Source organism: Centropristis striata, chromosome 16 (assembly GCF_030273125.1).
Source record: "Centropristis striata isolate RG_2023a ecotype Rhode Island chromosome 16, C.striata_1.0, whole genome shotgun sequence".
Taxonomy (NCBI): Eukaryota; Metazoa; Chordata; class Actinopteri; order Perciformes; family Serranidae; genus Centropristis; species Centropristis striata.
In genome coordinates, this window is record NC_081532.1 from 15355649 (window position 1) to 15381369 (window position 25721).

General features: G+C 39.7%; 1 protein-coding gene across 2 annotated transcripts in view; it reads left to right on the forward strand.

The window, feature by feature from the left end:
* The first annotated feature begins 265 nt into the window (after positions 1-265).
* The window catches only part of ralgapa2 (Ral GTPase activating protein catalytic subunit alpha 2), a 100685-nt gene continuing 75229 nt past the window's right edge, over positions 266-25721 (forward strand). For both annotated transcript variants that reach the window (XM_059352781.1, XM_059352782.1), the window contains exons 1-3: positions 266-445; positions 17005-17115; positions 17473-17522. In XM_059352781.1, coding sequence (XP_059208764.1) covers positions 340-445; positions 17005-17115; positions 17473-17522 — 267 coding nt within the window. In that variant the 5' untranslated portion in view covers positions 266-339. The remainder of the gene's footprint in view (positions 446-17004; positions 17116-17472; positions 17523-25721) is intronic.

Here is a 25721-nt window from a genome sequence, read left to right on the forward strand (position 1 = left end):
GCAAATTACTTGTCAGAATTTGAATATCACAGAAAGAGCAGTTTGTATTTATGTTTATTATTATTATTATTATTATTATTATTATTAACTTACTGCAAGTGCAAGGTAGAGCACTTATAAACAAGGAGGCGTATTCATATGATATGACCACTCCTATCTGTCAGGCTTTGCTTCCGTGTTTACACACCCACACAAAAAAAACAGGACACTAGCGGCCGTCGGATGAATGTTTACCGAGCAGCATAGAGTGGTGGTGAGGAAAGTGACAGTCACACTGGAGGCTTGGTGTATGGTGAAACACAGGTGAATTCAGCTTCCACGGTTGCATTTTACAGCGGAATGTTCACTCGAAGGGGGCATGGAGACGTCAAGAAATCTACACAGAAAGTTCTGGACCCAAAGAAGGATGTACTGACCCGGCTCAAACACCTCCGGTCACTGTTAGGTGAGTGAAATGTCACCGGGCTTTTGATGCTGCATCGCCGAGGCTTAGCTAGCCGAGCTAGCTAGCTAGCTTGATGGCACCAGCCGACAGCTAACGTCAAACAAGGCGTCAGGTTAGCTGGCTGGCTGTCACTGCGGTGACTAATGCAAGCTAGCTGACAGGTAAATGAAAATTCCCACTAAAAACCACCTTCACAATTTCAAGTGTTTGCCACTCTCATTTATTATTTTACGTATTAATATCAGACGCAGTCGCAATGTGATAAGGCATGGATGCTAGCTAATGGGAGCTAGCTCCCCTTGGTGCTAACTAGCCAGCCAATGCTAACTGATGCTGCCTTGTCAGGGCATCAGCCGCTGACAAACAGATGCTCACCACAACCATTGTTGTCGTTTAGTCCTATGTCACCCTGGTTGTTGATTTTTAGTTTAAAAGTGTAGAACTTGCTGCTCTCTGGCTCGTCAAATCACAAACATATGTCATCATTAATATATTTTAGGCTGAAGTGAGAATAGAGCTTTCCTCTAGGTGGTTGCCTGGTTATGCTGCTATCAAGTTACTCTGCCCTAGAGACATTTGGTTTGAAGAGTATGATAAATGTGGGGAAAGTAAGCTGGTGTGAAGCCCTTTGTTTCTTTCACTGGACAAGGAAGTGCAGTATATGATAGTCATAAAACTTTTGTGTGGCTGCCTTCCTCCACTATGATAATCAAAAGAGGCATGAATTTGCACTGTAGTAGCCTGACTTGTGCTGCACATCAGAGTTTTGGATTACACATAATGGAACCTATTACCAATCCACTTTCATGGTTTCGCTCATTGATCATGTTGCTCTAAAGAGTCCATATAGTGGATTACTTTGCCCCCATGACTCTTAATGCCACTTTGCAAAACGTATAAGTAGAAAGCAGATGACATGTAGTTTATGACCATTCTGCCTTGCTGAATTGAGACCAGACCACATGACTGAACAACAATCGAAACAATACAGATTGGCAATTCTTTGGTATAACTTCAGCTTTATTTTAGGTATGCAGGCATGCATTTTTCATTGCATCCCACCTGAGTAGACTCATTCTGTCACAACAAAGATGACCTTCATTGTGCTGGGGACTGTAGCTTATGTACGTACACACTTCAGCTATTCTTATTGTATTGCAGATAAAACAGGGTCAGTGGGTACTTTGGGAACATGTGGCAAGGAAGAAAGGTGTCAGGAGGGAATTGTGAGCTATGTAGGAAAACTGCTATGAATTCATTATAAGTGCAACATACTATATAATGTGCCTTCTCTCCATATTTTCAGTCAAAGTAGGTCACTTTTGCTCAGGTATGGCTCTGTAAGAGTTTATGTCTTGGAAGGATGGACATCTTTTTTCTATTGATATTCTGACAATTATTTCTGCTTTATCTCTATGATATTTTGACATTTACCAATATTTCGATAATAGCCAGGTTTAGTTGTATTACTTTGAAAGAACTATTCCCAAATCTTTAAGATGTGTTGTGACTGATTTGAGGCACCTTTTCAGCTGTTTAGTGGTTAACCCATTTGTTTTGACTGATACATGCTTGCATCAGACAGACAAGCATGCATGTTTTATTGATTTCTTGCACAGTGGCTGTGACAGCCAGTATCAGCTTTTTAGTTTTCAGTTCGCCCGAACAAAACTGTTGGTAGTTAACATGGCTAAATCTCTCAGTTGTCAAAGCGCACCTTCATTGTCAAGGCTTGTACAACCAAAGTAGAGGTCAATACTGAGCTCTGCATGTCATCTGTGTTTTTCTTTCCCTCATGTGCAGTTAAAGATAAGGCTGGTCTGTTTGTCCAGTAGCTGATAGAAGGGCCCCAAAAACCTCCCTGATTTCACTGTGCTTTCAGCTAAGGAAGGACTTCCTCCTGGTGCTGCTGTTTCCTGTGTGGACAGGAAGCAGTGATGAGAGATGGGGTGCTGTGGAGGACAGGACAGGGACTTGAGGGAACTTAGTTGGCCTCATTGAATTGCTGACAACGTTTTATTATTTTGCAAATCATACTATTTTTAATATTTGCAAGTGAAACATCTGGCTGAGATCTAAAGTAAGGCTGCCAGAATAATTCCTTTAAATGATGATTGCAAAATGTCAACAACTACAGTATAGCATATTTCAGTCATGTTAAACAAGACTGTCATAGCCTGTGATGGCAGAGAATTTGTATTATGTCAGCTGGAATTTCTAGTATAAGTGTCTCGCTAATATTTGCACAATACTTGAGTTATTGGCAGCTTGTTACCTTATTGTAGAGAACTCCAAATGTATATTTATTAGGCTGTACAAAATTGTAGTAAAATATTTTGTAAGTTGCATGTCATTGTCTTTTGAGCTTTGTCGTACCAGGACCAGAAATCTGTAAAACCAGCTTATTGTCACTAGTAGTAGTATTAGTGTTATTGGAGTTGAATGGACAATCAGTGGTCTGGGCTATTTTCAGAGTGGCCCTGTATTGGTTTTCTGCTCACTGAGCAGATCTGTGGGATAGAGTGTGAAAGCTGCTGCATGTTAATTTGCTGGTCATGCCTGGCTGGATTTGGCCGAGGTTGTTAATTACAGGAGCCCAGCAAACCACCTGATCATTCACTGCTTCTCTCAGTGGAGGCACAAACGACTCTTTCCTGCTATTAGTTATTCTTAAACTCACTCTGCATTTGTTGTTTCACACAACTACCCCTACATCTCTAAACACAAGTTCAAGTGGATCTTGAAAATCTCTCACTAATTTGAATGTACACAGGAGTGTTTGTCTCTGGGAATACCCATTGATTCCTGAAGATGAGATTTTTCACTTGCTGGCTCCACAGGGAGGTCAGAGTGCCAGGTCAGCTGCAGACCAGTCAGTGCTGCTGAAGCTAGTTGGGATTCAGGATGCTCTGCTGTCATGAGGATTTGAGCTTGGGTCCTATGGTTGTAGGACAAATAACTACATCATAACCAACTGAATAGAACAAGCCATATCCTAAAGGGGTATTGTTTTGTTCCTTTTGTTCTCTTCAGCTGCTGTAAACAAGCTCAGCTTAAACTTGTTAGTGAACTGCATGGGAACAACAGTGAATGTGTGCAAGTGTTGTTAGTGATAACAGTCAGGTGTGCTTGATCTTAAGTGTAGACTGTGAGTTTGTTGCCAAAGGTAATGCTTTTTTTTTTTCAAAAGGAAACTCTGTAGTCATCTTTAGAAGAAATGAAATATAGTGTCATTACACCTTACTTTTGTGTGTGTGTTCCAAGTGTTGCTGTGGTCAGGGTCAACTGAAAGCGCCGCTGTTAGAAGATGAAATCACAAGGTGAAGCACCAGAGGAAACAATGAGCACAACACTGGAAGGGCTCTCAACAGGGTCCTCTGTGTGGCGAAAGTAAAGGCTGAGATCACTCGACTTCTGATTCTCCCCTTTTGTAAAACACTCGGGTTAAACTTGTGAATAACTTCAGCCTCTTATCAGCTTCCATCCCACACTATGTAGGCATGGTGTCCACACTCAAGGGTGTTTTAACCACCAGACTAGGCAATCACAAGTGGGTTTTATTAAGTTTTTAGGGTCTTGAGCTTTTCTCTTGCAGGCTATCACACACTGAAGTTGAAGTTGCCATGTTCTGTTTCACGAGAAAATAAAGTACCTATAAATCATAGTTGATTAATGAAGCTGTTTCACCAAGATTAGTGCAAATAGACTATTGGATGGCAAAGTGAAAATACATCTGTACAAATTAATTTCAATTAAACAATGGGGAACATTATAAGACAACCTTTAATATTAGACAAGAATTCAGCAGTTGAAGCAATATGAGACTTATTTTAATAAGTCAAGGGCATAAAATAATTATTATTTTGCTATTGCAACTGTTAATAGCTTCTAGAGCAAGACTGTCCGCAGTTGAAGTTAGGCGACACTAGACAACCATTAACAGGTCTTTGTCTGGTGTTGCCTATTATGATAACAGCTTGTGTCATTATGGTCCCGGCTTTTAGCATCTTAGCTTTTGTCCTCAGCATGATGAGATCTGCAGAGCTGAACGAGAAGAAGATTTAATACAAGAATTAAGGAATGAGCCGCATAATCAGCTGTTCTAAACATTGAAATTGTAATGTTAGATTGCATGGTTTTAGCTTACTGTAGAAAGTTAGATAGAAATTGTAGAGAGTTTTTACACATGCTTAATTTGCTCTGGTTTAAAGCAGTTGTTTGTTTATCCCTTTGCTTTCTTTCACACTGAGAAATCACTACAAATCTGTCTTGGTAGGGCTGAGCGATATGGCCCTAAAAGAATATCACGATATTCCAGGCTATTTTTGCTATAACGATATTCTTGACGATATTATGAAATACTTAAAAAGATATAGAAAATATGATTTTTTTTGTCTGTATAAATAAATAAAAATCTAAAATGTAGTGTGAAGTCCAAATCTCAACAGTTGCCAAATACAAAAAAAAATTACTCTTGACTCTTGAGTATGAGCAAATAATAAAAATATCCATTTAGGGGTTCCGGGGGCATATTTTAATGACATTTTGTAAAGGAGAATAAAGGTTCTTGTTTGTTTTATTTAAGGCATCTTATTTTGACAGTCTTCTTGTAAATTCTGTGGTGGATTCTGTTAACACACTGTGCTCTTATTTTGAAAGCTGCATGTGTTTAGCGACAGAGAGTAAGTAGCTTTTTGTGATTAAAACAACTTTAATTGTTAGTTAATATTAACCTTACGCCACTACATCAAGAAGTAGGAATGTTTCCAATATCATGATATGCATTTATTTTAACCATAAAAAAAATATACCGATATTATCGTGAACGATACGATATGGCACACCTCTATGTCTTGGTCTAGTACATATATATGTTAGAGAAACATTGATGCAATTTATCATAGAGCAACAGTAGAGTAAGCATGTGCTCATCACATGGTATTGATCTGGGTAATATACCAGGCTAAACTATGCCGGCAGAATGCTAAACGAACTTTGAGGAAACATCTTGAAAATATTTCTTCTACTTCTCCAACTTGCTGCTACTTCTACTACTTGCGAGCGCTGCCACATCCTAGCATGCAAAGCATGCCTGGCTGCAAGAGCCACTTGGTCCAATCATGTCCCTACCACAAATTAACCACTCCAGGGTTTGTTTGTAACCAGACCAAGACAGTCCAATCTCAAGGGTCTTGCTGGTATCATGCGTGGCTAAACAAATAGCTCTAAGGGGTGAAACAAAACAGAGTCAGATTTACTTAAGAGTGCAGGTGTGAAAACACCTCATTTTAAAATAAATACATTTAGATTACTTTAGTTAATGTTTCAGTTTATTTAACTTTCCCTGACCATATTTGATACTTATTACCAAGCAGTTAACAGATAGTATCTGACTGCCTGGCATGAAGCAATCTGGGTCTGCCTGCACCTCAAATTCAAAGGCAGGCTGCCTAATTGTTTCTTGTTTTAGTTTAACAGCCTAAAATAAGTAGGAAGCGAAGAAAACACATTACATTAGCGGCAGTGCTGCTAAATCAAGGGCCTACGTTCTGTCCTCTGTCCTACCCAGCTTTAGTCAGATTAATCAACCTGTTTAGTGAAATGGTTAGGCATGATTTAAGAATAGAAGGGGAATATTAACTCTATTATTTATAAATTAAATTCCTCTCCTGTCATTTCTTATTCCTGCTGTAAGGTAGCTTATGTGAGGCTTCCTCTAAACTGGTGCCAGCGTCAAGATAAGCATTTGACAGTATAAATAAGTGCTGTGCTGCAATCCTGGCTCATTAGAATTGCAAACTATGCCATGATAAAAACAGAACACTACCTTATATTTATTAAGGTGTGCTGTGTCACCATACTTCATAATTTCCGGTAAGAGCTTACTGGTTTGGGTGGATGCTGCACTGTGTTTACACCACAATTATAGCTATTTGTCAAATTAGTAACAGGTCTTTTACAGTCAACAGACTTTCCAGTGAGCTTGAGTATTTGTTTTTTAAAGCACCAGAGGTCCATCTTAATGCTTTATTATCAGTCTCCCATCAAAATGGGATCATTTGTACTAATAGATTAAAAGTAATGGTTAAGTCTTTTTTCATGTTTTCCAACTAAATAACACTTTTTACAGAGTATTTTCTCTCTTTTTTTAGCCTCCGTGTCATAACACATGACTTCTAAAAACATTTTGTTAACCTTTAGGATGTTTTTATGTTTCTGAACTGCACAGAAAGCTTTTGAAAGGTTTCTGTTTTCAGTCTGTGCGATTACTGTTGAGTGTTTCAGAGCTTCCTTAAAACACGCTTTTCAGATATGATATAAATCACATGGTGTTGAATGAAAGGCCTTTTCTTTTAGTTACTGGCCTGCTGAAGAGCTAGAGATAGGAGAAGCTCTGTGTTCTGCGGTGGATGATATCTGAGTGATTTTGCACTGCACCCGAAAAACCAGTTTGTCTAGTTCCACTGTTTACCTGTCCTGCCTTTATAATAGCCAAACCTAGCCCAAGACCTGCAGTTTACTGTGACTCCACTTGTTATTAAGATTTTATCTCAAAGTAGATTTATATTGTATGTATGGACAGTCTTTCTGAGTGTCCAAGCTCAGACTAATCTGCTATGGGTTTAAAGCCAAAAGAAAATAAACACTTAGCTTTGGCTTACAGTATAAGCAGATTGCTACACAGAGTTGTTAAAAAGCAAATTTTAGGTTGGTAGCCCTAGAGAAATACTGTGTGATTAAAAAAGGATCTACATATGCGCCTGCCTCTTGTTTTTCATTTGACATGTAAAAAGAAAAAGTTAAACAGCCACTTTTTTGGTTATGATGGCAGGGTTGCTGTAACATTCAGTTTTAATTTCATGAAAAGATCGGCTTCCATGTTTGAAATGTTACTCCCCTGAGAGTGTCGAGTCAATAATGTTGGTAAAACATTGATTATTTTGTTTGTCTGAGAAATAAGAATTATTACCATTACATTTGTTGTTTTGTCTTCTGTCCCTTATTAAATGCATCAGGCCTCTCTTTCTTTTTGACTACCACCTGTTTTTATTTTAGCATTATAAATTAACAGACATCAAGCACAAGATTTAACTACATTTTAGAATTTAACATTTGGATTTGGCAATGTCTATCAAATTGACATATCACAATGTCCACAGTAAAACATTGCCATGGACGATGATATCCTTGTATTTAAAATTCTTTTATATGTCTATATGTTGGATTTTTTAGCACCTTTGAGCCCGTTGACAGCCTATCCTCACTTACTCACCTGGTCTTTCTCTCTGCTACTTTTCCTCCTTATTTTTCATGCGCGGGTCAGCGTTTTTTAATACACTCCCACCCAACCCGTTTTGAGAGCCAGTCTGCAAAAATATGCATTGATCAACCACCTGAACCAAACCACAAGCCAACTTTTATGCATTATAGTAGCACTATTGTCAGGACTGTTAGGACAAAGACAAGGGGTTTGGTGGTTGATGACTCAGCCATCGGCAGAGGACGATGGCTTCGTACATCGACTCAACCCAATTAAATAACAATTTGTCGGCAGAGTTTCTTGCATGCCTACCTCACATTGTGGTAACTTGTTGTGTTTATACCTTTACTGGAAGGGAACAAAAGAGATCTTACTTGCTTTGACTGTGTATACTGAAACTAAATTGTTTGGTGTCCATCTAATTTGGAATTTTTTTCTGTCTTGTCTGAGAAAGGCAATGTCCAGATGAACTCATTTTATAGGGAAACCAATATAACCCCTGTGTTGATAAAGATAAGATTTTAGTGCTACCTGAAGAGGAAGATTGAAAGTTGCCAGTTTAACAGCTCTTCAGTGTCGAGCTGCCGAGATAAGCCACCCTCTAATGTGTGAGCTCAGACTGGGATAAGGTCAGGCTTTGCCAGTTCTACCATGACTCTTTCACACTGTGCTCTGTGTATACCCATAGCCCCCAATCTGTTACACAGCTAGACAGACTGCAAGTTGAGAGGCATTCATGGAGTGTTTGGCACAGTGGCATCATAATGAAATTATATGCACCAGAAGTGTTGTGATTGGAGGAAATGCCCCTTTCATAATGATTACATTTCGTGGATTTGTTTTAATGCAGCTGCAGTTTGTGCTGATTCATAAACAATAAGACGACGCTCTGCTGAAGCATTTATCCTGAGCTTCCCATTACTTATTCAGAGACATTACAAGCCTGTTGACATTTTAAATAAGGTTTAGTTATTACAGACTGGCATACCTTATATGAATTGTAGCCCATGCTGTGCCTCTGTCACCTCAGAAAGAGCTGCATGCTTTGCTCCATTGCTTTAGCCTGGCAGTATATTAATCATTGTCTGTGGATACATTGCTCACAGTGGACGATGCATTGCTTGGCCAAGCCAGTTATTAATATTTTCTCATGACTAGCTATGACACCTCGATAGCGGCGAGTCCACTACAGGCTTACATGGCTGTTAATCAGAGTCCACAGTTGTCCAATGCTGCAAAGTGAGAGCTTCATAAGCTAAACTGATCCATGGAAGATGAGTCTCTTGTCAATACTGATAGAGAAAAGTAAGTGAATTGGCTCCAATCGACCCCCTGATAAGGAACATCAATTTGGCCCAGCAAGTGCTAAATTATGATTGACATCTCCAGACTGGCACAGCCTGGAGCACATTCAATGGCATAAGAAGCAGCTGTGTTGTATCAAGGCCTCAAATGAGGCTCATACAGTCTGCTACCTATTGTAACTAGTATCATGTGACAGACTTGCCCTCCTCAGCTGGTTTTCACAGATTTATGATTAAACTGCTTTTATTATGGTCAAACATCAACCTCCTCACCCAGCCATTGGACACAAAGTGCTATCCACAGCTTTTTTTCATTTAGTCTTCTCTGTGACCAAAGAAATGTAACTACAGAAAGCACATAAAATTCACTTAAAGGGCACTCGGTTAGCGCTGAGCTCTGCCAAGGCCTTTGTCTGTCTTGCTGTGTTAAGAAAAGCGAAAAATAATTTGTGTATCTACCCATACATCTTACATTCGCCCCAAAACTGTCCACCCTTCCATCAAGTTTTATAAGAATTGGGCCAGTATTTTTTCCATTGTTCTGCAGACGGACAACAAACAAACTAAACCAAAAACATAACCTCCTTAGTGGGGGTAAATATAGAATTTAAATGTCCAAAACATACATATAAGTATTGTATTTGATCTTTATTAAAAAAAATATTATAAATGTCACACCTTGGGAGGGGAAACAAAGTATTTGCTACAATGCAGTGGTAAGGGTTGCTGTGCAGCTTTCTGTAGGTCAAATAATCCTAAAAAATCCAGAGTCAATGTTTAATATATTACAAGCTTGATTCCAAAAAAGATGAGATGTTGTCTCAAATGCAAAACCCCCCAGAATGTAATCCTTCGATACCAGTTAGAGTTCTGTGCCTGTCAGTGTGTTTTTGGGGTCTTCCTCATGCATATCCCCAGATGACTGTCAAAAAAAAAGAGCAAAAGAAACACCTCTGTAGTGTTTGAAATGACCAATCTCGTGCGGTCTCTTTCAGCTGGTCCTTCTTTGTCTGTAGACAACCATTTAGGGAGAAAAGGGCAATCTATGGAGCATCCACCAGCGCCCACATTAGCTACCACCCCCGCATCTCTTCTACTATGCGTTGGCACCCTCCAGGCATCCCTCTGCTGGAGCTCTTAAAGAGTCCTCTGTGTCTGATTTGAACTCACTGCCAAAGCAACATATCAGTCTTTTCTCTCTCCTCATCTCCTTTCTGGCAAGTACATAGTGCACCTGCAGTGCTAGCTAACCCAGAGCTAATGCAAATGAGTGTATGTCTGATCAAAGGCCTGATTAGACTGCTTTTTGAGTATGACATGGCATATTAATGATTCTGCCTCAGGTGGTATAAATGGCATACATTGTAAGTTGCCCAGAGGGTTAAATATGGTTTGACACAACGTTTGAACATTAAATGTGAGTACTTATTATGTGTTGTGTGCAGATTAGGTTTGAACAGGGAGCTGTGGGCAGAGTAGCCAGTTTGGTTTTGGTTGTGTAAATATGCCATAGGCTTCAGCTGACTCGATGACCTTCACCCATTTGGCTAACAAGCCCTTTGTGTACACTGCTGTGTGCACTCCCTTAGTGCTCGCTGGGCAAACCCAGTTTAACCTCAGTTCATTAGAATAGCAAGCAACAGAAAGAGACACTAATTATTCAGATGAAGCTTAAAACTATGCTGCTTTGCTGACTAAATGGATAGTGTCCTTCTTTTCATAGTATCCTTTTGTGAAGTTATTAGATACTAATGGCATGCCTTAGGGTAACATAATACTGTGTTGGACTCAGCAGTTCAGTCCATCTTCTCACCTTTGGCCCCAGAAGTCACATTGAAACCTCTGGTGACGTGATGTAATCCGAAATATCATAACTTTAGTCAGTGGTTGTAAAATACTGTTATAATCTTTGCACTGACATTATCAGTATCGTTTTTTGGTTTAGTCAGCTTGCATTTTGAGTAGTTAAGATATGCAGTTATAGGTCAGTTTAATAATGAAAATGTGACCTTAAATAATAAAAGCTGTCAAGGTCTATGTTGTACATTCTTTGCAATAGCATTTTCCATCCAGTTCAAAGATGTCAGGATCTTTTGCCTTCCAAGATTTCACTTATTCCTTTTGTTTTTTTGTTAAGGTTTATGTAGTTATTTGTCAGTTGATTCAATTTAAATTTGTTTGTAATGTTGACAGGTTAGTCTACTTCACTTGACAGTCAAACAACTTAGTTTGCTTTGTCTTTGCCTCTAAAACGGATGCCTGTGCACATTTGCTTTCTGGTTCTAGCTGAAATAGCAATATTTAAATATCACTAATACATCTTACTAAAAATTGATTTATTAAGTGTGCACATTTTGCTGTCCCTATCTTGTATTTGTTAAAAACTGATGACAATCAAAGACCAAGAAATGGTTGCCAATTCCTCAAAATAGAGCTTCTGGGAGCCCTGCTGATGATGAAGATGCTGTGTTTTTTTGCCCTTCAAAATATTATGTTATGTTGGCCCTTTAGCTGAGGCTGCACATTATTATTTTCCAGCTGGTCCTCTCACACAGGGCTTGAACATCTGCACTTCCCTGACAGTTAACAGGAAACATATCACAATGGAGAACAGTGTCATCTGACCCAAACCTGCCACGGCTGCTCTGTTTGGCATGTGTTTATTAACTCCCCTAAAGAAGATTGCTGGTCTCTGCGCCATTAAGTGATCACTGTCAGCAGAATCTAGACCAGACCATTGTTCATACACTTTTTGGTTAGTTAACAATGAGGCTTAATGATCCCCTTGCAAAATCGTCCATTTACTGTAATTCAAGCAGTTGATGGGCAATAGCTGACTATTTAGCTTTAGTCAATAAGAAATAGAATTACTTGGATCATTTGAAGCAACAATTGACCCTTGGTTTGTTTTGTTTCTGAACTTGGCTGGGTTTTCTTAGCACCCCTCTATGCATTCTCTATTCCCTTTTATTAGTTGTTCGGCACTCTCCTTTCTACAAGAAGTGCTATTATGGGTGAATCACATCACTTAGTGTTGGCATTAGCTTTGCTTCCTCAAACAGAGGGGTTTTGAAAACAAGGCAGCCAAGCTATCAGCTCATTCAGCTGCAGTCACCAGTGTTAAGACACATGGTTTCCTCCCACCATAACAGCCCTGTGTGATCACAACTCTGCTCTTCATCCAGCACTCTTTTCCTGTCTTTGACATGGGAGTCTTGTGGATGAGGGGTGTGTCAATTGAAGGACACAGTTATCTTGTCGGGCTCAGAGGATACAGTGTCATCCCCTGCATTCCCAGGACCCAGAAAACAGGTTTTGTCTCTTTCTGTCCGCATGCTGTCACCTGAGAAGTCAGTGAAGCCCATTGAGCGCAGGGCCTCGCTGGATATTGCAGAACACGATGCTGACAACTCCTGTACGGCTTCATCTTTTCAGCCAAACATTTCCTTTAAGACTGATCCAGAGAGCAGAAAAAAAGGAGAATGTGTGCTCAACATTTAGATAATTACTGGAGCATGTCATCATAAACACACGGCTAAGAATTATTTAATTGAATAATTTGTTATAGTTCTCATTGATTTTACATACCTTTTAACTTGTATACCTTCCTCAGGTGAATCAGAGGTAATAATTAAAGGGACTTACTTATTCAGCCTAATGCAAGTGTAATTATATTATTTTGTGGTTGAACTTCATTTAATGAACAAATGGCTTTGTTGATGCGTGAAGATTATCTTTTTTACCTTTGACATACTTTATGCAGCCTGGACAGAAACCTGTTTGTACGGATACACCTTGAATTTCAGAGTTTCACTGTCTCTGTCTGTATTTCACTACTGGGAGGCTGATCAGTGTCTTGTCAGCCTTTACTCAGATGGTTACCATCCACCTGGCATTCTTGCTTGCTGTCAGAAGGCATGTAATATATATATTTTTTTACATTTTCTTTTCTGCCTTTAAGGCCTCTCCCTCTATGCGTCATGCTCCAGTGGCTGGTTAGTGGTATTTGAGCAGATGGGGAGCAGAGAGGCTGAAGGCTGGAGAGCACAAGATGATGGCCCTGTGACATACAGCATGAAATATGAAATTGACCCACCTCCCATCAACTCCTCATGCATGCAACAATATTCAAATTAGAGCTGCATAAATATCATACAGACTTCGTCTTTGTTTTTTCTCTATTGTTGTATTCGAAATGGTCTACTACATACTACAGAGAAATGTTGTATGTAACATGCACTACATACAATGTTTGTCAGTAGTATGCAGTATAAAACCATTAAATCTATTTATTTTTGCAGCATGCTAGATTAGGCTAAGCCAGTTTCTGGTTTTGGAAAGCACAAGAAAACAGTTGCAGGGTCGTTTCAGTGTTTTTGTCTTGTGGAACACTGTAGGCGATGTAGACTGTTCTGAGGCATACCGGAGATTATTTTCTGAATCAGTATGGCATGTGGGTATTTTTGGCATACTGCAGATTTTGCTTCTCTTTGCAGACTACATGCAGTGTCGGAAGTGTTGCTTTTAAAACATATTCCAATACAAATTGTTGAATACATACCCAAAATTGCAACGCATTTTATAACATTATTAAAACTAAGTAATGTATTCTAAATAATTTGGAATAATTCAAAATCATCTTGCTGAGCTTATTTGTCTGAGTCTTAGTATTTCCATGCCAGATGCACATTCCTGACAGTGTCCTGGCAGCACGTCTCCTCTACTATTGTTGTGTGACAGGCTCACTTCATGTGCACAACTTGTTGCACTATAGAAAGGTTTTATTGGAAGTTTGACTATTAATTTGAATGTCATGTATTCATACAGAACAATTATGGTATGTGAGTAATGATACGGTGCACGCAGTTGCATGCATAATAAAATGTATATAAACTGCTGCACGTAATGTGGAACTTAAATTCACAAGCACAAGTTGTGGCCTGTGAACTGATCAGACCTGTTTGGTATTAACAAATAATTTTTTTTATTGTGTATTTGGACATGTTCCAGTCTTGATTAATATAAGGCGTTACATTTTTTTCCCCATGGAAATGATCTTAAAGAGACAGACTTAATACTGATTTAATAATGGAGCACTGGTCAAAGTACCTCCGTGTCTGTTGTCTGAAGGATTTTGCTGAATGTGAAAGTATTAGGCAAGTCAGCTGTATTGTGGCTCATACCTGTTTTATCTGAACAGCCCCCGATCACAGACATGCATGATAAACATGTTCATGCTGTCTCAACAACAACACAGATACACTGACCCTTGCGCCCTCCAAATTTAGGATTGAGGATTTTCCCCTCCTCTCCTTTCCTCTCCTCCAATGTTTTCCAGAGCTTTCAGCATTCAGGAAACCCTCCCAACAGAATAACTAGTATAAAAAAACTGAACCATGCAATGGTCAAAGACTTGAACACTTTCAGAACCCAACCTTCTGGTTTTGACTTCGGTCACATTTCCAGCTTCATTGCAAAGTCCCATGTATGACTCAAAACATTTTTAGTTTTCCAACAGCTGTGAATTAATATGTAGAACATTTAAATGGTGAAAAAAAATGCTTCTAACCTTAGAGTGGCAGTCAGCTTTCTTCTTAGCCACATTTAACAATAAAGTAGTAGTTTCTTATGTCTTTGAGGGATGTTTCTGTGACTGTAGGCTTTAGTTCATTCTCTACAGTTAGCTGCACATCTCCAGTGTAACAGCCCTTTGGATTTTCAGGCAGGAGTGTTGTTTTAATTTTGCTACCTTTACTGAACACAAGCCAGCTAGGTTAGCGGATGATGCCAGCTCAGAGATAAACACTAGAAAACCAATGCTAACATCAGTGAGAAGAAACCAGTCAGTGTTTTTGTAACAAATCTCCATATGAATGGTGTATGCATTGCATATTTGTCAGGCAAGTACAAGTCAGACAAAATATTAGCCACAGCAGGCTTTAAGACTAAGTCTCTGCACGCAGCATCCACTATAAAAGTTTTCCTAAATGTTCAGAGTGTGTGAGAGGGTGTGCTACTGTGAATGCTTGTGTGTGTGTGCTTAAATGTAAATTGAACGTATGTAAATAACTTAATTCAAGCTGCAAGGTGCATCTATATTTGGGCTTTTTTGAGGTAGTTCGAGCATTGGATGTGTTCTTTCGTGTACAAGACACATATTATAAAATCATAATGATTGCTTTTATGCGCATCTGGAACCGATGCCTAGTTTCTGTACGAGACTACTTACATTTTAAAGAGCCAGTCGACCATTTGGAATCCTCAGAATGATGCTTTGCTGGTTTTTCATACGTCAAGGCTGTAAACTAATGGCAGGCATGCCTTTGAGTTGATCTTTCCATCATGCATCTTCATTATCTTTGCTTTAATCTCCGGGCAAAGATAAGTCATCTGAGTCTTTGTCACACGCTACAAAAATCCAGCACTCTCCATGAGCTAGACCGCTTCTGGGAGTCTTCCAGTTTGCCATGTGGCAGAGGGGGAATCGCAACAGAAGGTGAACCTTAATTGCTGTTACTGTGCCAAGACTCCTCCTGGCCTATATTTGATTATTCAGAACAGGCCTATCTCATTACCACAGATGTATAAACTATGACAAATGATAGGAGTTCATCACAAGCGGAATGTGGGATTTTGTCATGTGTACCGTCACTGGTTGTGACGGTACACATGTACTACCTATTTCCTATATTAAGTGTTGCAGCTTGAGCTTGTGTGGCCATCAGCGTATATTAGCCTGGGCTTGATCCAGACGATCTCCTCTACATAAAACCACACAACCACAACAAATAATCCCCAAACTCCTTCAAACTGAGATGAGAAACTAACATCCTAAATGGTGACTGAAAACAATACCATTGTTGTGAGTCTTCCTAAATGTGAGTCTACCTAAATGCTTATATTTCCTGAGTGTAAGTGTAAAAAACATATTGTGGAGCAGCGTTGCACATATGCGAGAGAGATGAACATAAGTTCAGTAGCACACTGATCAAATGTGTTAATATGCTTCTCTTTACACCATAGTATAAATTATACTGTCTTACTTCATCAACAGAAAAGGGATGTTTAAGAAATCTCTACTAGACTACACTCATTGTGAAATGATCAGTTTGGGAGGCAACATTGTTGCTCAACACCTCCAAAAAGCCTGTCTTCATTTCACTAATGATAACAGGTGTGAAGGGGTAGTGAAGTTACGCAGGATAAGGAAGTGAAGAAATTTGCCTTGATGTAAAACAGATGTAGTCTGCAAAATGGGAAACAAGTGGAAAGTCATCTGCACAGCAGTGATGTTAAACAGTGTCATTTTTAAATAAACAGACAGTCATGTAGTAGCTTTAAAAAGAAATACACTCACAGGACTGCTCAGAGGAATTCAGCTATCTCAAAATAGTTTAGTAAAATATTGGTCGTGGCAGTTTTGTTCACTTCCTATTCACTGAAGAACCTTGACACACACTCCTAACAAATCCTTGTACAGCTTGTACAGAAACATTGGCAGCTTTTATTTTAGACTATAAAACATTCAATGTGACAGAAATTGGTGATAGTAGTTGATGGTTGTTTGTTGCGAAGATGTACAGACATTTTAAGAAAACAATAGAAAATCATGAGCAAAGTTGATATTATCACCAAGCAAATAGCATCAGCTATCGACTTTGGATTATTGTATTATTAGCTGTAATGTTACCCTCAAAACCAGGAAAACATAAATGCAAGCTACACCACAATATTAGCATTAGTGAGTTATTACCCAGATCCAGATTTGTGTGTAGGATTTAGTCGCATCCTACTGGTAAGGTTGCAGTAAACCAATGATTCAGGTTATTATGCACTAATGAAAATATAATTCTGAATGTTATATTCCATTTCTGCAAATAGATCCCCCTAAATCCTACATATTGGTCCGTTAAGCTGTAACTCTCTAATGAAAAAAAAAATCTGCCTACATGAATATAAACATTGTTATTGACGGTGTTTCCCTCTTTTCACAGATATCATTGACAAGAGTGAACTGAAGGCGTTCTTCGAAAGCAACTGTTCTCAGATTTATTTTATCTTCTATGAAAATTTCATTACACTGGAAAGCAACTTAAAACAAAAAGGTGAGTACAAATGACCACCCTAGATGGTGGGTCAATAATTAACCCTTTCACTGCTCTCTATAGTATGCGACAAGGCCTTATTTCCCTCTGCCCCACATTTACAGAGCAATAAACCAGAGCCCACAGAGAAGCAGTTTCTTGTCATGTCCAGTTTAACTCACAGTTTGAGTCTGACTCCTGCACTATTGGGGGTTAGGTGGTTAATTCCCACAGGGAGTATGCTCTCATTGTAACACAAGTTCCTTTGAAAAAGTATTCGCAAAATGGCCTGTATCATTGTTACATTATTGATGAGGCTAATGCAGTCTAGCTCCCGGTTATGTGTTTAAAAACCTAAGTACTTTCCTTGTGTTTCAGGGAACAAATCTCAAAGGGAGGAGCTGGACTCTATCCTCTTTATTTTTGAAGTAAGTCATTTGTCTTTTCTGTGCTACTGTCTTCATCTCTGATTTCCACTGATAGCTGCTAGAGCCTCAACCTGTTTACTGCTGAGCTCTGAGGCGGGACCATAGTTTCCATGGTGCCATGCTGCATGCTACTCTGGCTACTTCCTGAATTTGCCTCAAATAGCCCTGAAATCATTTGGAGATTGCAGATTATAGTCATTGCAATCATTTTTTTCAGCCTTCAGTGGATTGGAGGATAGCTCTCAGTTCATTTCTTGCTTTTAAAACCTAGGTGTCAATGCAAATCAGAGGAGGTATGTCTCGTGTCTGTGTGTGCAACGCATTGTTGGTTCTGTGTCCCCTCCCTCTGTTTTTCTGAACACTCTTAAGTTGCACATGCAGGTTAAAGTCCCCTACCTTGTTTTCCCACCTGACTGTAAAAGGCAGCTCCAGTTTCCAATACAAACAGCCAGCTCTCCAGTTACATTTGCTCAGGGCAGGGTTGTAAGGATGGCAGCACATCAAAAAAAAATCAGTGGGGGCAGTCTGTGTGTCCCTCTCTGTACAATATGTCTTGTCCTAGTTTTCTCTGATCACCTGGTAGCTCTGTATGGGAGTATTCTTCACAGTATTTCTAATATAGAGTAAGTCATTCTACAGAAGAGAAGCTTTAACTTTGGATTCCGAGCATTCTGTTTGTTTGTTAAAGTAGTGTCACTCCAGACACTACTGTTTATCTGTCTTTAGCTATGGATTCCTAATTTGTTAGTCAGGCACATTAAGTACAACTTGGACTCTATTTTCATGTTGTCACGTTACATCTTTTTGCCTTTTGGTATGTCTGCAGATGTTAGACTTAAGAGGTTTGTAAGTTAAAGCCGTCTTAGCTTGCTGTTTTTAAAGATGAAGTTCATCCCCATATCATAAATACATATTTATTATACAATTATTATAGAAATAATCAAAATGACTATATATCTTACTAAGTTACTGATATCCATCCAGTATTCTCTGCTCACCAAGACTGCCTGTCCGCTTACATCCAGTCATCTAACCTGTAAATAAAGCTCAGATTCATTCCTCCTACATATTTATGGAGTCATCTTTAAAAATAAAAAAATTAATATTGAAAGCAGCTTAACCCTCATTTGTCCCCTTTTAGCCCCTGGCTGTGACGACGTGTGCTTTTACCCGTGCACTGAGAAGATAAGCTTGCCTTGAGTGGTGTGTACAGGACAGATACAGGGTCGCTTTGATCCTGAGCTCTGCTACAGTCTGCAGACTTTCTCTTTACGCCACATTAGATTAGGTATGTTGGATCTTATGTGGACGTGAATGTGATATCAAAGGATACATTTGTGCTCACAAACACGCGCGACTAATATGTATCGTGTTGTCCCAGAGGTTATATTATGTAACACAGGGACATGACAAATGCGGTAAAAGATTAACTAATGCAATATTTGAGGCAAGTGGATTGTGCAGGATAATCATTCTTCATCTCTTTTCTGCAATAAGCACAGTCATGTGTAAACCAAACTCTCAGGATAGCTACTTTTCTAAACCTGTATCATTTGTTTTAATCACAGAGGTCCACCAAGCAAAACATAGGCTCTAGCAGCCTTTGTCCAGAAGGCCTCAGAGCAGTGTGTAAAGCAGGCTGTGAATGGATAAAGGCTGAGACAAAAGTCAGTTTGCAGCTTTGTTCTTTGCAACACACTTTAGAGCGGTATGACATGGATCATTCAAACGGCGCCGCTCAATGTTTTTTCCCCTTTTTTGTGTAAGAATTTCCCTGGAAGACCACAGTTATACCCTCATCTCATAAGGCTTCTGGGAAATACAGCCCCCCTGCACTCCCCATCACCTGCCTCCCTTCTTGCATTCAAATCTGGCTGACCTATACAGTACATGTCTCCAGTGTGTGTTTGTCTTGAGCTGGTTATGCAGGGATTACTTTGCTGTCATGATGAGGTATGTGACCCCTTTTTTTTCCATGGGTTTCTGTGGGGGAGTATGATCCCCCATGCTGAGCCTGTTTGAGTAATGGATATCTAGAAGGGGTAATCTTTTGTCCCTCCCCCTAAACTCTGCTGTAACACCCCGCCCCCACCGCCACCAGCAGCCATCGCCATTCCCTCCAAGATCCCTTTGTGTCTGCTGCCACGAAGGCATCCCCCATCGTGGCAGTGATGCCGTATCAGAACTGACAGAGATGAGAAATCCGATCTTTTTGAGAATGCAACAGCATGGCTGAAGATGCTGAAAAGAAAAGTCCCTTCTAAGCATTCACACAATATTTCTGTACTGTAGGCTTTGGCTTTTTAACACTTAACCCTCTGAACTCCAAGCCGTTTCAGGGCATATTTTTTGCATGCTTTGGCCACTGTGGCCTCATATTTCACCGGAATATATAAGTCCTGCACCACTATGAAATCAGTACAGTCCAAACTAGAGTAGGAAAACATGAAAATGTTTTATGCACAGGATAATTTATTAAAAAAAAGAAGGAAAAGCAAGTTGAAATTGTTTGATTATTTATTTTGCAAAAAATTGGTTTGTTTTTGCTTTCTTGATGGAAGCGCATGTCACACATGATTTGATTTAAGAGCCATTGAAATTTGAAATCTTAGGATAATTTCTGTTTTTACAGTGTTTGGCTATGATAATTGGTGTAATTGTTGCATTTCTTTCTTTTTTTGTTAGAAAACATGTCTTTTAAACCTGCTGGCAGGTTGTGAGGTTAGAAACTGCAGTTGACCAACAAATTAATGTAGTGCTGTACTTTTAGTATTGTCACAAAAAAATAAGTTTGCTCCCATTGATCAAATATGAAAAAACTGAGAAGTAAAGGGGTGTAAAAAAGTATCAAGTACTACTTTACTATAACTCACCTAAACCATCATTGGTGCTTCTAATTGTTTTTCACAAGTTGAATTGTGAGTTCAGTGGAGACCTCTGTTTAATCAACTTGTGACAAGTGACATTAGATACACTTGTACATAGAACTGCTTGTTAGTCAGTTCCCTGGCAATAGCTGTCTCATGAAAACAAAGAGATATTCAAAGAAATTCAGCAACAGGGCCAGTGAAAAGACAATGAAAAACCTTTCAAGGTGCTGCATATCCCTCAGACAATGATAAGGTCAGTCAAAGGAACTGAGCCTCAGTGAGGGATGGGCAGTAGTAATAGGAGGGCACCAAGAGCAACAGGGCCTGGAAGGCTTGTGAAGATAGAAATGCCATATCTTAAGGAAAATTCAGATGTTCTGAAATGTCAAAGATGGCAAAGATCTGAGTTCAGAACTCAGTCCAATTGAAATGTGTGTCAGGACTTGAAAACTGCTGTTTGCTCATACTTTCCATGCAGCTTTTGTACAGTTTTAGCATTTTAAAGCATCAGTTTTAGACAGGTGACTGAGACATTGTCAATGTCAGTTGAATAATGTCTGTCTCCTTTTGGCAGCCATTTATATAGAAACTTTTGGAGTCAAGACGTTCTTTCTAGTTGCCTCTAATGTCAGCTCTTGCTGCTGTTCAGATAACAGGCTAGAAAATGTAAATGCTTAGCGAGAACGGGAACGAAGACGGCAGGTGTGCGTACGTGTAGTCTGACACTCTGGATGTAGAGTGTTGATAGAAGCCTGCAAGTGGCCAACTATTTCACACAGCATTCTGCCCCCCTCTGCTATCTATTTTTCAGGGGCACCATCGCTGCATCTTTGACTGCCCAAGACCATTGAAATTGGTTTAAAGAAATACCATCAAGCCAGAGCATTTTTCCCTTATTGTTATTGTTATTGTTACTTAAGATAATGGGTGCTGCCGGACAATTCTCCAGTGCTGACAGGTCTTGCTATGCAACACTAGTGAATGTGTAATTCCAGGAATGAAACCAGATGAGACTTTCTGTATTAGAAAACACTTATTCCTGTCACAAGACCAACTTGAGCTTCCCAGGACTTGAGTTTGTTTATGCTCCCGTATGACTGTTAATGACCTCTTGATGTCTGAAAGCAGTTCGATCCTGGTGCCACTGAGGTTGTGGGACAGGTTAAGGGACAGCTTTGGGACCAACACAACTCAGAGGGAAGTTTGTTCATATCCACTTTCTCTTCAGGATATGACCTCACCGTGACCCGACGTCTGTCATCCGGACCTGACTCAGCATTTTGAATTCCCCTTGCCATCCTCGTAAAAGCCGCTCGACTAGATTTGAGATTTGACTTACTGTGTTGCCTTATTTGGTTATTTCTGATTATATCTAGTTAACCTTTTTTTTATTAATAATTTTGAATTTAATTCAACGCGGAGGGTAATGGACAAGCTGTTGTTTAATAGAAAACTGCAGAAAATCTGTGGTTTTCAATGGAGTTACCTTTATTTTACCAAGATGGTCACTTGAGATTGAAATTGAAGTGGTGTCCTGGCCAAAATGACATCACTTTCTTTCTACTACCAGAAACCGGAACAGAACTGGCATACACACTAAGCAGTGGAATACATAACCAAAACCAAAAGAAAAGCTTTATGTTCCGAACAATTGCATTTGTCCAGTTAAGTCAGAAACTTATCATTCATAAATGAAGACTTATTATGGAGGAATGAGGCAGATTCCTTTCCACCTGTCATAGCTTATGGCAGACAGACAATTGATTGTGACTCATGTTCATTTAAATGCCACACAGAAATGCATAATTTAAGCCCTGTGTATGTAAATGTTCAGTAATTAATAAATAGGTAATTAATAACATAATGTCACTCTTTAGTCTTTGTCACCACATTAGCTCAGGTTCTTGAGCGGTTTGGTTCAGGATGTTTTGAACATTGGTGCTGTCTAGCAACTATCCCACATTTCCACCAGTGGAACCATTGTAATCAAGGCTGCTTCATCAATGGAGGGCGTTGCATAAGTCACAACTGAAGTAAACAGTAGCACCAAGATGGCGGATTGCATTGATTACCTGCAAGCTTTTGCTCGGTTATGACAGATATATATATATTTTAGTGGAGACCAACTATTAATGATAAGAAGATGTAGATAACTATTATGAGCAAGACTCTAGAATATGACCTGCTCACTGTTACGGTCACAGTTTGCACTGCAGGTCAAGGAAAACCTGCTATATTTTTGTTCCAGCTGGGAACCAACATTTTGTGTTCCAAAGTTAGGTGTGAAAAGCAGACAGGAAGGCTTTTTATGATGGTGGAAAAGGCCATCTCCATCATGAACACCCATCAACTATTTTTCTCCATCTGTTAATGGCATCATATCCCTCTCGATGCATATCTTGGGTTGAATCACTGACTCTCTTCTCCATGTTGGCTAACATGTTGCTGAAAAATTAACCCAGGGCCATTTAGCAAAGTGATTCATTTTACCTCCCTGTTTCCTCTTTATGCAGTCCTAGTTATGACTGACAGTTCACCAGCAGGGGGTTATTGGTTAATGCATAAATGCAAATTTACTAAGTGTAGCTCGGGTCTGCTCTCGGAGCAGGCTGACTAAATTAATCTTAATGTTTGAGGCTACGCTTTAACCTGTGTTTATGTTTACTCCTCAAACCTGAGCTGATTTAAAGATCTGCCGCACATTGTTCAAAACTATTCATGCCTAATCATGTAAACAATTTCATAATGGTCCTGGAGGAAGCTTGCTGCAGAGGAAAACCTGATAGCTGAGCTACCTGACAACCGGCTGCCCTAGAGGGAATCTGAGTGCACTCTGCTGCTGCCACCCACTGGCTGCAGAGGAGAACTTTTTTTCTTCTTGTACTTAATATTTATACTCAGCACTTAGCATTTATACACTGCCAACCACTTAATCGTGAGACACTGCAACAAAATTTCGTTGTCAAGTGCACCATTGTGTAATCTAGTGAATGACGATGAGAGGAAGTCTAAAAAATAAAACATGACAGTAAATGTGGTCATAGATCAGTGTAATTTGGTTAATAATTATAGAATAAAACTGCAAAAATGTGCTTTAGGCTTTAAACTTTATTCGGGTCATATGAGATGCAGCTTCCGTCTACCTAGACCTTTACCAAAAAAAAGAGGGGGAAGCTAAGAAATTTGGTTAGCATGTAAATAAGTAGTCTGTGTTTGGTCTACTGTGTTTGGACGAACCATGTAAAGTATTTTAAGCAAAGTAGATATGTAACTGACGTCTCTCTCACACTATTCATGAACCCTACAAGTGATATTAGCATCAAGGTCTCATTTCCTTTGTAGGGCAAATGTATTTCAAAAAGATGTGTTGCAAACTTTATTCTCTACACTATTTAATGTGTTTTGCACTCTTACATTGCCTTTGTTTTGTTATATGATCGACAATGTAATTTTCGGATTACTGCATGTACATCTTGTTTTTAGTGTCTATGTGAGTAGGCTAGTGCTTTGTGTCTCTCAGGAGATTTCATTGTCTTTAGATGGTATAACCGTAACTTGTAAATGAGTACATTTCTCTTGAGAGTACTGCATGTCTCTTTCTGCCTTCAAAAAGCCCTTGTGGACCACCTCTTGGAGAAGTGTATTCTGTGTCATGTTCAGGCCCTGCGACTGGAAACCTAAGTGCGGATCATGTAAATGCGTTAAAGCTGTAGTTGTACCACAGTAATGCCCCCATCTTTATGCTGGAGTATGGCTGCAGATTAGAGTAACTCCACCAACCTTCAGTCCGGCAGACTCTCCATTCGCCTCATATCAGCCAGTAAATTCCTCATTGTTGCAGCCACCATTCCAGCTCCGCAGGGAGTCTTTCTGAGCTAGCTTCTCCATCTCATTCCCACTCTCCCATCCTGGTGCTCTGTAAGGAGAGAGAAAGACGGTGTTATTGTGTCTGCTTGCGCACACACACAGGGAAAAGCTTAAGCAGGCTACCCTGCTGTGTTACCGCCTAGCATAATGCGTCCGCTGCCCCAAGGAGACAGAGTGAAGGAGGCCGGTACGAAGCCTGTACAGAGATGTAGTAATCCCACGTGGGATCAATAGCAAGGTGCAGCCCCACGCCTGTACACGCATACCATCACGTTTGTGGATCAGAGAGAAATTGAACAGCAGAGATAGTCATCTAGCAGCTCCTTTTAAGTAATGTATGTCTTTCAACATCTCCGCTGTCACTGATAATGACAGGGATTTAGTGTCAGAGGACAAGAAGGGAAAGTTAAAGATGGAGGATGACAAGGGAAGAAGGATGTTGTTGACGAACTGAGATACTCAAAACACAAGATGACTCCTGGACCACCACAGCTCTCAGCATCATGTGGTGTAGCACAAGGCAAAAAGAAGTCGTCATATGCCATCACAACAAAACATGATAATGTTTTTGTCTAAAGCAGCAGCACTATGTAAAAATAGCATATGAGATATTGTCAGGGACATTATTTGAAAATGACATGTATTTTTATATGCTACCTAACATTCACTCAGTTATCAACTTTGCTTTTATTAGTTAATTTAAAAAAATGTTTTTCTTAAAGCAACAAAGAAAAAAATCCTTGAGATTATAAAAGCCATCACTTGACATTTTCATTTATCTGCCATGCCATAAAAAGATGCTGTATAACCTCTTTACTTTTTTGTCTTCTTTATTCCTCACTCAGATGCTGCTGTAGCACTTTGTATCTGTGGCTGGAGAGGACTTAATCTTTCTAGCTCTTTCATGCACATTTTTTTTGTTATGCTCTGTATCCTTCTCTTGTCTGTGTTTCTCACTCCAGGGCAGATGAGCTTTTTATCATGCCGGCCAGAGTTGGTTGTCTGGCTGAGTGGGTCAGAGTCGCATACGTAAAGTAGTAAAGGACAGACTTGACCTCTACTTTGCAATCATGAAGTCTCGTTGGGTCAGTGATTAGGATTTGATGAGAATCGAGCCATTGGGGGCATCAGTTCCTCACAGTGCACCGACTATTAAGTAGCCAGGCGTGCACGCACACACACATCTGCCGCCCCCCTCCCTCCTACCCCCTCTCTCCAGAGGGACCCAGTTAACCTGTCGCTGCATTCAAGAATAATGATAGGCTGCTGAAAGGTTAGGGTGCTCTAATTGAGTTGTAAAGCGGCTCTTGCTGAGGTGATGACATTTCTCAGTGCTGTCCTGTGTCACAGGGATCCGCAGACATGCTAGGCCAAGTGGAGGTAAAGGGCAAGGACGCTGCATTCCTTAAGTGTATGCTGCTTTGGCAAAACAGTGCCACTTACCAAAACAAACTCAGCTGTT